At 39.9% G+C, this 14,901-nt stretch overlaps 1 protein-coding gene across 1 annotated transcript; it reads right to left on the reverse strand.

The window, feature by feature from the left end:
* Window positions 1-981: 981 nt before the first annotated feature.
* LOC306917727 (apoptosis-associated speck-like protein containing a CARD) lies at window positions 982-10,376 on the reverse strand (the record flags this gene model as incomplete). The annotated part of the gene is made up of 2 exons (XM_079530629.1): window positions 982-1,247; window positions 10,109-10,376. 2 exons carry the CDS (start codon window positions 10,374-10,376, stop codon window positions 982-984), a joined length of 534 nt encoding a protein of 177 aa, XP_079386755.1.
* Window positions 10,377-14,901: the final 4,525 nt, after the last annotated feature.

The following is a 14,901-nucleotide window of genomic DNA, read 5'->3' on the forward strand; positions in this document are numbered from 1 at the left end:
GCAGAATGAGTTCACGTTCAGTTCACTATCAGTTCAGTTCACTATCAGTTCAGTTCAGTTCACGTTCAGTTCAGTTCAGCCAGGAGGTCAACCAGGGGGTCGGAGGTCAACCAGGGGGTCGGAGGTCAACCAGGGGGTCAAACAGAAGGTTGGAGGTCAACCAGGGGGTCAACCAGAAGGTCGGAGGTCAACCAGGTGGTCAACCAGGGGGTCGGAGGTCAACCAGGGGGTCAACCAGGAGGTCAACCAGGGGGTCGGAAGTCAACCAGGAGGTCAACCAGAAGGTCGGAGGTCAACCAGGTCAACCAGGGGGTCGGAGGTCAACAGGGGGTCGGAGGTCAACATGGGGGTCTGAGGTCAACCAGGGGGTCGGAGGTAAACCAGGGGGTCGGAGTTCAACCATGGGGGTCAACCAGGGGGTCGGAGGTCAACCAGGGGGTCAAGCAGGTAGTATGGCTCTGTCTGTGATGTATTCAGCCTCTCTCTGGGAGATGAAGCAGCAGGATTTATCTGGCCTGGTCTTCTTCTGGGAGGGTTATCTGCCCTGGTCTTCTTCTGGGAGGGTTATCTGCCCTGGTCTTCTTCTGGGAGGGTTATCTGCTCTGGTCTTCTTCTGGAAGGATTATCTGCCCTGGTCTTCTTCTGGGAGGGGTATCTGCCCTGGTCTTCTTCTGGAAGGATTATCTGTCCTGGTCTTCTTCTGGAAGGATTATCTGCCCTGGTCTTCTTCTGGGAGGATTATCTGCCCTGGTCTTCTTCTGGAAGGATTATCTGCCCTGGTCTTCTTCTGGGAGGATTATCTGCCCTGGTCTTCTGGGAGGATTATCTGCCCTGGTCTTCTTCTGGAAGGGTTATCTGCCCTGGTCTTCTTCTGGGAGGATTATCTGCCCTGGTCTTCTTCTGGAATTTGAAAGACAAACAGAAAATTAAAAGCATGTCCGTCACACACAAAGACTGAACTGAAAGAGGGATGTGAAGTAGTTAGTTCTTACCCAGATCTTCAAGGAGACACAGTTCGTTCTTTTGCAGGGCGTCGTACAATGCCGACGTTGCTTTTCTTCCTTTTTTGCTTATAATGTCAAGCAGCATTTTCATTTGTTCTTGACTGGTCTTGGCTGCCCTGATGTTGTTGCATGCCTCATTTCCCAGGATGCCGTTTCCAAAGAGGTCATCCACGATGCTCTGGACCTCTGTGACGCGCTGGATCAGGGAACTCCAGTTCTTCTTCACAAAGTTAATTTTCATCTCTGTCAACATACAAATAAGTCACACTATTACTCCGTGATATTTAGTGTGGTTGCCCTAAAGGGCAACCAGACTATTGTAATTGTAACACTTTATTAGTGTGGTTGCCCTAAAGGGCAACCAGACTATTGTAATTGTAACACTTTATTGTGGGCTCGCCTCAGCGAGCACACTATTGTTATCCACAGATTTCATTCTTCGCACTCCTACTACTTTCACACACTTTATGCTAGAAATTTAGTTCAAACTTCAAACTGTTCAGCTCTTTGCAGTTATGTGTGCTTGTATTTTTATTTTTACAATTGTTTATACTTTAACTTTTAAACTTTTAAACTTTTTACATTCTTTATAATGAGAGTCGATGGAAGAAAGGTCCCATTTTTCAGTTGACTTTTTCGTGCTCTAATTACTCCGTCATACTTTCACTTTGAAACTCCATTCAAACTTTAAAATGTTCATCTATCTTTGAATTTTCATTGGTGAAAACGTTGTTTTGAAAAAGTTTATACCTTTTTAGATATTTAACTTTATTTATAATTCTCGTCTCCCATAGACAATGCATGGGATTTTATCCCAAATCAACCTCACTTTTGCAGCCTCATTACTCAGGCATAGTTTGTCGTAGAAACGTGATTTAAACTTTAGCAAGCTCACACGACTTTGGACTTTCTCGTGGTTCAAACCGTATTCGAATACGTTACAGGTTTTTTCCGAAGTCGCAGTTCAATCGCAGGCCTGGCCTAATTAGTGCCCGCTTAGAGTGCCGGGCCTTGTAGACTAGAGGGTGGAAACTGAAATTCTTTCCTTGGAAATTTACCAAACAAATTGTCGTCCCGGCCAAAATATTCACTTTAGACGCATGTTCTTTGGTCATTGTGTAGCCACACCCCCAAAAATCATTTTCTACAACTAACGGTTACATTTTTTTGCTTTAGTGGCGCCCCCTATGGATGAAAATGTAATTGATTTTGGCTCTGGGTTGATTGAACCACACGCAACCTGTGATTCAAATTTGGGATGGATTGGACATTCCATTCGTGATTTGCGGCAATGTTTGTAAAATAGGCCCCTCCTACTAACTTTGGTTGGACGATTATGGCCGAACAGTACGAACTATCATAATTCGGTCTGTGGTGTTTTAATGGGATAGGTCCAGAGTTAATTGGTGCCAATTTGTGTGAGATTTGGACAAAATCTCTAGGTGGAAGAGCAAAAAGTGTGTTTTGAAGAAAATTCAAATTTGGTGGAAATTCTTCCGAGGTGCCAATTTGCGTGGCCTATATGCGGAGATGCGTCATGACCCAAAGAATCCATGGGAAAATTATAGGGACAGTTATAGGGACAAAGTTATAGGGACAATTGTAAAGTGGGCTGTTATAGCGCCACCATGAGGCCGACTGATGTAATTCCTTTTCAATACATTTTCATAATCTGTAGAATCCAAAACTACTTTTACAAAGGCTTGCCTAGGCCAAAGCGACACTCTCCACACCCAGCCTGTGTCACCCAGTCAGAACCTTTTTTTTCTACAAAAGATTCACATAATGTATGCCCGAAGGGCTACAATAAGCAATTAAAAAGGGTACTTTTGACTAGCCAAATTGTTGCCCAGGGGGAAGGGACCAAAAAAAACCACTTGCCCACTCACTCCCTGTATACTTTTGGGAAAATGTGGGAATCGTACCACAGATAATCGGCTCACTGGACCAGCACACTAGCTAACTGAGCTAACAGAGGACATGTGAGGATTGTGCTCTTTCTCCCTAGGACAATCAAAGAATCTCCCAGGAAAAAAAAGAAAAAAAATCAACCATACAACTAGACTCAAATGTTAGGAAGGGACAAGAGATATAGTCAATTTCTACATCCGGTGTTCGTTTGGACATTGTTTTATTTGAGAATGGCACTTATCTGTGCTTTCCATTCATTTTCTACATCCGGTGTCTCTACAATCTTAGACCGTTATCAATAATCATTGTGCTTTTATAGATAGGCCTATATGCCATTTGACCCTTTATTACATGTAAAAGTATGCTATTTAATACAATTTCTGTTAAGCTCATTAATGCTTTTATATTTATGCTCCATTTTTTTTTACCCTTTCTTAATTAATCAAGAATACATTGTAAAGCATTATTCATACATTACAAATCATTAGTAGACACAGTTATAACTTTACTTACTTTATTCTGCCACTTTTTGGGCATCATACTACTTCCACATACTTTATGCTAGAAATGTAGTTCAAACTTCAACATGTTCCGCTTTATGCAGTTATTTATGCTTATATTATTATTATTTTTTAAATGTTATACTTTTTAACTTTTTGTACTTTTTTCCAGTGTTCAGACTTGGTGGGTGGTCCCACAGACACAGCTATAACTTTATACATTGCGTTTTTAGCGAGCCCACGCAGTTTCTACAGGAACTGCTTTCTAGTTAGTGTGGTTGCCCTAAAGGGCAACCAGACTATAGTACTTGTAACACTTTATTATTAGTGTGGTTGCCCAAAGGGCAACCAGACTATAGTAATTGTAACACTTTATTAGTGTGGTTGCCCTAAAGGGCAACCAGACTATTGTAATTGGAACACTTTATTTTTTCAACTGGAGTAACCTTTTTTTTGATGTGCTACTCCTCCCACAGTTTTGACTGTACGCACTTGAGCCATATCTCAAATTGACCGGCTTCATCGGGAAGGATGTGCTTGTATTTTTTTAAGAGAAATGTTGTATAGTTTAATTGATATGAATTTATTAGTGAATAGAATTTCCCCATTGACATGAATGGGAAAATGCGATTTTTCGCATTTTGTCACATTCAAGTATTTTTTCCTCAGAGACTGTAAGCACTATAGTTACAAAACTTGGAGGGTAGGTTCATAATAATTACTAAAATTAATCAACTTATAATGTTATCGGTCGGCCTCATGGTGGCGCTATAACAGCCCACTTTACGTTTTGGTTTATAACTCTTGAACCGTAGGTTGTAAAATCTAAATTATTTTTTCCCTGATTTCCTTGAGTCGTGACGCATCTCCTCATATAGGCCACGCCCATTTGCGTCATGATAGATTTTCCGCCATTTTGAATTTTCTCCAAAACACACTTTTTGCTCCTCCTCCTACAGATTTTGTCCAAATCTCACAAAAATCGGCACACGTGATCTCCGGACCTTTCCGATTAAAACACCATCGGCAGAATTTTGGTAGTGCGTATCGTTCGGCCGTAATCGTCGTCCAAAGTTAGTAGGAGGGGCCTATATCACAAAAAATGCCATAAATCACGAACGGAATGTCCAATCCATCCCAAATTTGAATCACATGTCCGGGGTGGTTTAATCAACCAAAAACCAAAAGCAATTCCATTTTCATCTATAGGGGGCGCCGCAAATGCGAAAACTTTAACCATTTCTCGCAAAAACATGATTTTTTGGGGGATAAATCCCCTCCGAATTACTTGCGCATGATCACAGGGGTGAAGCGACATTGTAATCGGCTGGCAATATCAGTGGGAGGGGCATATGTAAGCCTCTGCGGCAACCACACTTTGCAATTTTTGAAAATTGCGACCTTTCTAGTTAGTGTGGTTTCCCTAAAGGGCAACCAGACTATTGTAATTGGAACACTTTATACTTCTTCTTATTATTATTTCTAGAGTAACCTAAATTTCAGACTACTACTCTTCCCACAGTTTTGACTGTATGCACTTGAGCCATATCTCAAATTGACCGGCTTCATCGGGAATGGTGTGCTTGTATTTTTTTAAGAGAAATGTTATATAGTTTAATTGATATGAATTTATTAGTGATTTAAATTTCCCCATTGACATGAATGGGAAAGTGCGGAAAATAACATTCAAGTATTTTTTCCTCGGAGACTGTAAGGGCTATAGTTACAAAACTTGGAGGGTAGGTTCATAATAATTACTAAAATTAATTAACTTATAATGTTATCGGTCGGCCTCATGGTGGCGCTATAACAGCCCACTTTACGTTTTGGCATATAACTCTTGAACCGTAGGTCGTAAAATCAAAATTATTTTTTCCCTGGCTTCCTTGGGTCATGACGCATTTCCCCATATAGGCCACGCCCATTTGCGTCATGATAGATTTTCCGCCATTTTGAATTTTCTCCAAAACACACTTTTGGCTCCTCCTCCTACAGATTTTGTCCAAATCTCACAAAAATCAGCACACATGATCTCTCGACCTATCCGATTAAAACACCATCGGCAGAATTTTGGTAGTGCGTATCGTTCGGCCGTAATCGTCGTCCGAAGTTAGTAGGAGGGGCCTATATCACAAGAAATGCCATAAATCACGAACGAAATGTCCAATCCATCCCAAATTTTAATCACATGTCGCGGGTGGTTCAATCAACCAAGTACCAAAAGCAATTCCATTTTCATCCATAGGGGGCGCCGCAAATGCGAGAAATGTAACCGTTTGTCGCAAAAACATGATTTTTGGGGGATAAATCCCCTCCGAATTACTTACGCATGATCGCAGGGGTGACGCGACATTGTAATTGGCTGGCAATATCAGTGGGAGGGGCATATGTAAGCCACTGCGGCAACCACACTTTGCAATTTTTTTAAATTGCGACCTTTCTAGTTATTAGTGTGGTTGCCCTAACAGGGCAACCAGACTATTGTAATTGTAACACTTTATTATTCTTTTCATTTACTGGAGTAACCCTAAACTTTGTATCACTACTCCTCCCACAGTTTTGACTGTACGCACTTGAGCCATATGTCAAATTGACCGGCTTCATCGGGAATGGTGTGCTTGTATTTTTTTAAGAGAAATGTTATATAGTTTAATTGATATGAATTTATTAGTGATTTAAATTTCCCCATTGACATGAATGGGAAAGTGCGAAAAATAACATTCAAGTATTTTTTCCTCGGAGACTGTAAGGGCTATAGTTACAAAACTTGGAGGCTAGGTTCATAATAATTACTAAAATTAATTAACTTATAATGTTATCGGTCGGCCTCATGGTGGCGCTATAACAGCCCACTTTACGTTTTGGCTTATAACTCTTAAACCGTAGGTCGTAAAATCAAAATATTTTTTTCCCTAGATTTCTTGGGTCATGTCGCATCTCCCCATATAGGCCACGCCCATTTGCGTCATGATAGATTTTCCGCCATTTTGAATTTTCTCCAAAACACACTTTTGGCTCCTCCTCCTACATATTTTGTCCAAATCTCACAAAAGTCGGCACACATGATCTCCGGACCCATCCGATTAAAACACCAACTGCAGAATTTTGGTAGTGCGTATCGTTCGGCCGTAATCGTCGTCCGAAGTTAGTAGGAGGGGCCTATATCACAAAAAATGCCATAAACCACGAACGAAATGTCCAATCCATCCCAAATTTGAATCACATGTCGCGGGTGGTTGAATCAACCAAGTACCAAAAGCAATTCTATTTTCATCCATAGGGGGCGCCGCAAATGCGAGAAATGTAACCGTTTGTCGCAAAAACATGATTTTTGGGGGGATAAATCCCCTCCGAATTACTTACGCATGATCGCAGGGGTGACGCGACATTGCAATTGGCTGGCAATATCAGTGGGAGGGGCATATGTAAGCCACTGCGGCAACCACACTTTGCAATTTTTTAAAATTGCGACCTTTCTAGTTGTAACACTTTATTATTACTCATGCATATTATTCCACTAGAGTAACCTTTTGTTTGATACGCTACTCCTCCCACAGTTTTGACTGTACGCACTTGAGCCATATCTCAAATTGACCGGCTTCATCGGGAAGGATGTGCTTGTATTTTTTTAAGAGAAATGTTGTATAGTTTAATTGATATGAATTTATTAGTGAATAGAATTTCCCCATTGACATGAATGGGAAAATGCGATTTTTCGCATTTTCTCACATTCAAGTATTTTTTCCTCAGAGACTGTAAGCACTATAGTTACAAAACTAAGAGGGTAGGTTCATAATAATTACTAAAATTAATCAACTTATAATGTTATCGGTCGGCCTCATGGTGGCGCTATAACAGCCCACTTTACGTTTTGGCTTATAACTCTTGAACCGTAGGTCGTAAAATAAAAATATTTTTTTCCCTGACTTCCTTGGGTCATGACGCATCTCCCCATATAGGCCCCGCCCATTTGCGTCATGATAGATTTTCCGCCATTTTGAATTTTATCCGAAATACACTTTTTGCTGCTCCTTCTACAGATTTTGTCCAAATTTCACAAAAATCAGCACACATGATCTCTGGACCTATCCGATTAAAAACACCATCGGCAGAATTTTGGTAGTGCGTATCGTTCGGCCGTAATCGTCGTCCGAAGTTAGTAGGAGGGGACTATATCACAAAAAAATGCCATAAATCACGAACGGAATGTCCAATCCATCCCAAATTTGAATCACATGTCCGGGGTGGTTTAATAAACCAAAAGCCAAAAGAAATTCCATTTTAATCTATAGGGGGCGCTGCAAATGCGAAAACTTTAACCATTTCTCGCAAAAACATGATTTTTGGGGGCATAAATCCCCTCCCCCCCCTGAATTACTTATACATGATCACAGGTGTGACTTGAAATTGTAATTGGCTAGCACAATTACTGGGAGGGCTTTTTTTCCCCACGCAAATATGAAAAACGTAACCATTTGTAGCCAAAACATGATTTTTTTAAATCCGAAATACTTAGACATGATCACATGGGTGAGTTGACATTGTAATTGGCTAGCAACATTTGTGGGAGGGGGCTATACAAATTATATAACCTATTATTATTATTAGTGTGGTTGCCCTAAAGGGCAACCAGACTATTGTAATTGTAACACTTTATTATTAGTGTGGTTGCCCTAACAGGGCAACCAGACTATTGTAATTGTAACACTTTCTTTCTAGAGTAACCCTAAACTTCAGACTACTACTCCTCCCACAGTTTTGACTGTACGCACTTGAGCCATATCTCAAATTGACCGGCTTTATCGGGAATCGATAGCTTGTATTTTGTTAAGAGAAATGTTGTATAGTTTAATTGATATGAATTTATTAGTGATTTAAATTTCCCCATTGACATGAATGGGAAAGTGCGAAAAATAACATTCAAGTATTTTTTCCTCAGAGACTGTAAGGGCTATAGTTACAAAACTTGGAGGGGAGGTTCATAATAATTACTAAAATTAATTAACTTATAATGTTATCGGTCGGCCTCATGGTGGCGCTATAACAGCCCACTTTACGTTTTGGCTTATAACTCTTGAACCGTAGGTCGTAAAATCAAAATATTTTTTTCCCTGGATTTCTTGGGTTATGACGCATCTCCCCATATAGGCCACGCCCATTTGCGTCATGATAGATTTTCCGACATTTTGAATTTTCTCCAAAACACACTTTTGGTCCTCCTCCTACAGATTTTGTCCAAATCTCACAAGAATCGGCACACATGATCTCCAGACCTATCCGATTAAAACACCAACTGCAGAATTTTGGTAGTGCGTATCGTTCGGCCGTAATCGTCGTCCGAAGTTAGTAGGAGGGGCCTATATCACAAAAAATGCCATAAATCACGAACGAAATGTCCAATCCATCCCAAATTTGAATCACATGTCGCGGGTGGTTCAATCAACCAAGTACCAAAAGCAATTCTATTTTCATCCATAGGGGGCGCCGCAAATGCGAGAAATGTAACCGTTTGTCGCAAAAACATGATTTTTGGGGGGATAAATCCCCTCCGAATTACTTACGCATGATCGCAGGGGTGACGCGACATTGCAATTGGCTGGCAATATCAGTGGGAGGGGTATATGTAAGCCACTGCGGCAACCACACTTTGCAATTTTTTAAAATTGCGACCTTTCTAGTTTCACTATCTAGAGTAACCCTAAATTTCAAACTACTACTCCTCCCACAGTTTTGACTGTACGTACTTGAGCCATATCTCAAATTGACCGGCTTCATCGGGAATCGATAGCTTGTATTTTGTTAAGAGAAATGTTGTATTGTTTAATTGATATGAATTTATTAGTGATTTAAATTTCCCCATTGACATGAATGGGAAAGTGCGAAAAATCACATTCAAGTATTTTTTCCTCAGAGACTGTAAGCACTATAGTTACAAAACTTGGAAAGTAGGTTCATAATAATTACTAAAATTAATTAACTTATAATGTTATCGGTCGGCCTCATGGTGGCGCTATAACAGCCCACTTTACGTTTTGGCTTATAACTCTTGCACCGTTGGTCGTAAAATCAAAATTCTTTTCCCCCTGACTTCCTTGGGTCATGACGCATCTCCCCATATAGGCCACGCCCATTTGCGTCATGATAGATTTTCCGCCATTTTGAATTTTATCCAAAACACACTTTTGGCTCCTTCTCCTAAAGATTTTGTCCAAATCTCACAAAAATCGGCACACATGATCTCCAGACCTATCCGATTAAAACACCAACTGCAGAATTTTGGTAGTGCGTATCGTTCGGCCGTAATCATCGTCCGAAGATAGTAGGAGGGGCCTATTTCACAAAAAATGCCATAAATCACGAACGGAATGTCCAATCCATCCCAAATTTGAATCACATGTCGCGGGTGGTTGAATCAACCATGTACCAAAAGCAATTCTATTTTCATCCATAGGGGGCGCCGCAAGTGCGAGAAATGTAACCGTTTGTCGCAAAAACAGGATTTTTGGGGGATAATTCCCCTCTGAATTACTTACGCATGATCGCAGGGGTGACGTGACATTGTAATTGGCTGGCAATATCAGTGGGAGGGGCATATGTAAGCCACTGCGGCAACCACACTTTGCAATTTTTTAAAATTGCGACCTTTCTAGTATTCATTTATAAACTTAAAATCTCTATCCTCTCTTCACCTACCTGTTGGTGTGGTTTTAAACCCCTCCACTAGATCAATCCTGTGTATCTTTGTCAGAACATTCAGCATGATCTGAGTTTCTCTACCAGGGTAGCTCTGCACGATCAGGTTCACTGTGTCTGTCCTCTTGGCGTTCTCCAGAACACTCTTTGTGAGCGGCTTGAGACCTTCAACATTTTCAGGAACTTGTAGATGCCACTTGAACCTGTCAAACTCATCGTGAAGCAGATGATCCAGAGTATCCAACATGCGCTGCTTAAGTGTCCCCATGGTGGATTCTGTTACAAACACACAATGTTAACATGTCAGCTTCATTAGTGTGGTTGCCCAAAGGGCAACCAGACTATTGTAATTGTAACACTTTATTATTATTATTCCATAGGATTAGTCTTTTGTTTGACGCCCTACTCCTCCCACAGTTTTGAATGTACGCACTTGAGCCATATCTCAATTTTTTTAGTTTAGTTTAGTTTATTTGATCATCTTCACAGTAACAAAACAACTTATTCGTTAACACACGGTTACATAACCAAAAAGAACTGGAGGTGATCAAAAGGAATAGGCTGAAGCTGAAAGCTTATAAATGCCTATCCTACGAACATCAAAATAAAATAAAAGTCCTCACGTATCCTCACATACCCCACCCACCCCCGTGTCACCATAGAGATCCACCAGGATCACTATAAAGTAATTACCATAATCATCATCATCATCATCATCATCCTCATAGGTTAAATATGTTATATACAAATTAACTTATGATATACTGTATTTAGCCAAAAGGATATGCTTGAATAGTATCTTGAATGGAGAGATGTGTCTGCTGTGTTTCACATCCTCAGTCAAGCCATTCCATATTTTAACCCCACAGACAGAAATACACATGCTCTTCCGGGTGGTGCTAACACAAGGTTGTTGAAAGTTTAGGTCCCATCTTAACTGATATCGTCCCTCCCTATCCTTGAACAATTTTAGGATATTCACAGGAAGTTGTTTATTCCTTACTTTGTACATAATTTGTGCCGATTTAAATTCAACTAAATCTAATAATTTCAGTGTGGAAGACTTTAAGAACAGTTCATTTGTAGGATTATAGTAACCTACCTTATGTACTATTCTTAATGCTCTTTTTTGCATTATAATTAAAGGCTGTAGGTTGCTTCTATAGGTGTTTCCCCACACCTCCACACAATATGTCAGATATGGTGATATTAGTGTGTTATATAATGTAATCAGTGACTTATAATTTAGTATATGTCTGGTTTTGCCTAGTACACCAACACTTCTAGCTAATTTAGAACGGATATATTTTATATGGGGTTTCCAACTGAATTTGTCATCTATAATCACTCCCAAAAATATGTTCTCATTAACTCTTTCTATGTTTACATTGTCGATCTTTAACTCAACTGGTGAATTTGATTGTATTGATTTATTTCCAAAGATCATGAATTTTGTTTTTCCCAAGTTGAGTGATAGTTTATTTGTATCAAACCATAGTTTTAGTTTACCCAGTTCAAATGAGACCTCCTTCAACAATTGCTGAAGGTTCTCCCCAGCACAGAAGATGTTAGTGTCATCGGCAAAGACAACATACTTCAAGATACTTGAAACTTTACATATGTCGTTTATGTATAGTATAAATAATTTAGGACCTAAAATTGAACCTTGCGGTACCCCACAGTTAATGGGTGAGCAACTAGACTTATGCTCCCCTATCTGTACGTATTGTTGTCTGTTTTTTATGTAACTCTTAACCCAATTAAGCCCTACCCCTCTAATCCCATATTTTTCTATTTTTTGCAGTAATATGTCATGGTCTATTGTATCAAATGCCTTTTTTAAGTCAATAAAGATACCAAGGGCATATTTATTACTGTTGATTGATGTAGTTAATTCTTCAATTAGCTCAATCAGTGCCATTGTAGTTGACCGGCCAGATCTAAATCCATATTGACTCTCCATAAGAATATTGTGTTTATCTATAAAACTGTCCAACCTTGCAGAGAATATTTTTTCCAGAATTTTTGAAAATTGAGACAGCAGGGATATGGGCCTATAGTTGGTGAAGCAATGTTTATCACCAGCTTTGTAAACTGGGATAACCTTGGCCGTTTTCATTTGGGTGGGGAAAAAACCTGTTTTGAGAGATAGATTGCAGATATGTGCTAAGGGGTCTGCCACAGCACAAATAACCTTCTTCAAAACTGCCATGTTAATACCATCTCCATCTGTAGATGTTTTGTTGTTTAACTTGTGGACAATATCTAGTATTTCCTGTTTGTCTGTGTTGTGTAGGAAGATTGAGGCAGGATTTCTTTCATCATGCAGTTGAGCAACACCACCTCCTAGGGGTGGTTTTATTTCGGCAGCCAGATTTGGACCCACACTCACAAAGAAGTTATTAAACTCCTCCACCACCTCATTCATGTTGTTGATTATTCTATCATTATCAATAAAGTGATCTGTGTAGTTGGGGTTTGATCTATTTTTAATAATTGAATTTAATATATTCCATGTGCCCTTAATGTTATTTTTATTCTTTTCAAATAGTTTATTATAGTACTCTTTCTTACCTCTTCTAATAATATCCATTAATTTATTTTTATATATTTTATATTTAGTTTCATTATCTATGGTTCTATGTTTCATGAAGTCTCTATATAGTTTATTATTTTTTTTACAAGCATTAACCAAACCCCTAGTCATCCACGGCTTGTCGACAGTTTTATTATTTTTTCTATATTCGAGTATTGGACAGTTTCTATCATATAATAATAGGAATTCTTCTAAAAAATTATCATAAGCTACATCGACATCCTCAGCTTCATATACATGCTTCCAGTCTTGGGATGCTAAGTCTCTCTGGAATGTATTTAGAGCTTCCTCTGTTCTCACTCTTTTATATGACGTTGTTATGTGTTCTTTCTTCTTCATGTTGTGGTCACAGTTATAGATCGCAAAGACCGGCAGATGGTCACTAATGTCGTTCATTAGTATGCCGCTCACTATATTGTTCTCCATATTATTAGTAAATATATTGTCTAATATAGTAGCTGAGTGTGTAGTTATTCTAGTCGGTTTTGTTATAACGGGATATAAACTCATGCTATACATTGCAGCCATGAATTCATCAATTAATGCATTATGTTTCGGGTTCAAAAGGTCAAGGTTAAAATCCCCACAGATATAGGCGACCTTATGCTCGATCCTTGCAAACGTCCCCTCCATAAAGCACTTGAAGGCCTCGATGCTATTATCTGGAGCTCTGTAAACACAGCTGACAATGATGTTTCTCTTTTTTTCCATGGAGATCTCTACAGTGACACATTCACATACATCATCAACAGCAGCAGTCATGCTATTTACAATATTATATTTTAATCTATTGTCTACATATAGAGCAGTCCCCCCTCCAACTTTATTTGATCGGTTTATAAAATTGAGGTTGTAACCCTCCATCTCAAAGTCCACCCCCCTCTCCAGGCTGAGCCAAGTTTCAGAAATAGCAATTATATTGAATGGTGTGCTAAACTGTCTCAGGTATTCTTTAATATTATTAAAGTTAGCATAAAGACTCCTGCTGTTGAAGTGTATGACTGATATACCATGATCACATTTTATATTGTTATTAAACTGAACCTCTGATAAGTAACAGCAGTTGTCGTTTACATTCATAAAGAAGTTACTCTCAGGATCAATGTCTCGGTTCATATCATGCATGTTGAAACGTTAGGGCAAGCAGAGTCATATAGTGCCAGCCCAGCGGCGGCATGTAATGTGCACGAGCCGGCACGCACAGCGCTGCAATGCTCACATACACACACACACACACACACACACACACACACACCCACACTCTGCACAGCCACGCACGCATACACACAGAGAGAGAGAGAGCAAGAGAGAGAGAGAGAGAGACCCAGGGAGAGAGAGAGAGACCCAGAGAGAGAGAGAGCGCGCCAGAGATAGAGAGAGAGAGAGAGAGCGGGCGAGAGAAAGAGAGAGCGCAACACGGTATTGGTTCGAGCAGTCTTTCCCGAAAAGAGAAAAAAAAAAAAAAAAGAGGAGGCCACAGCCATACTCTCAAGTGTCAACTTCAAGTCCTCAAATGGGGTGATGAAGAACCATATAAAAAAGCGTTCCATAGCGCCGGGAGTAAACCCAGCAGTCCGATTTTCCCATACGTGCAAAAACCCGGTTCCAAAAAGGGAAAATAATCCTTTGCTTATATTTAATGCCAGTAATCCTGCGCAAAAGTGAAGTCCAGGCAAAAAGCTAATGAAATGTAATCGTTCCACGCATTTATCAATGCTGTATAGAAGAAGCAAAAATGCATGCCATGAAAGCAAAAAATATATATCATCATCATGCAACGGATCTCCACGCAAAAGCCATAGTCTGTCATATAAGTAGCCTTGGCTGTTATGAGTCATTGCGAATGTATTATTTAGAAAACGAAAAACTGTATATGCCATCATTGCCATGGTCAAGGAGATAGAGGATAGAGGGAGCGGCAGCATTATCTGTATTGATCAAGGTCTTTGAGTTCCCTTACCATGACAGCTTTAGCCTCCTCTGGGGTCGATCCATGCAGCCGTATCAGAACCTTGCAGTTCCTCGTCCAGGTTGCTTGTATTTTGCCGCTTTTCTTCAGAGAGCGGGCCTCGCGTGCTATGTCGGCATTCTTCTTTGTTAGGTGTTCATTCAGGTAAACCTGGGTGTCTAACAACTTCTTCCACTGCATCATCAGTTTGGTTTTGTGTTTACGGTTCGCAAAACGAATTATGATTGC

This window comes from Electrona antarctica (assembly GCF_951216825.1).
Source record: "Electrona antarctica genome assembly, contig: scaffold_309, whole genome shotgun sequence".
NCBI lineage: Eukaryota > Metazoa > Chordata > Actinopteri > Myctophiformes > Myctophidae > Electrona > Electrona antarctica.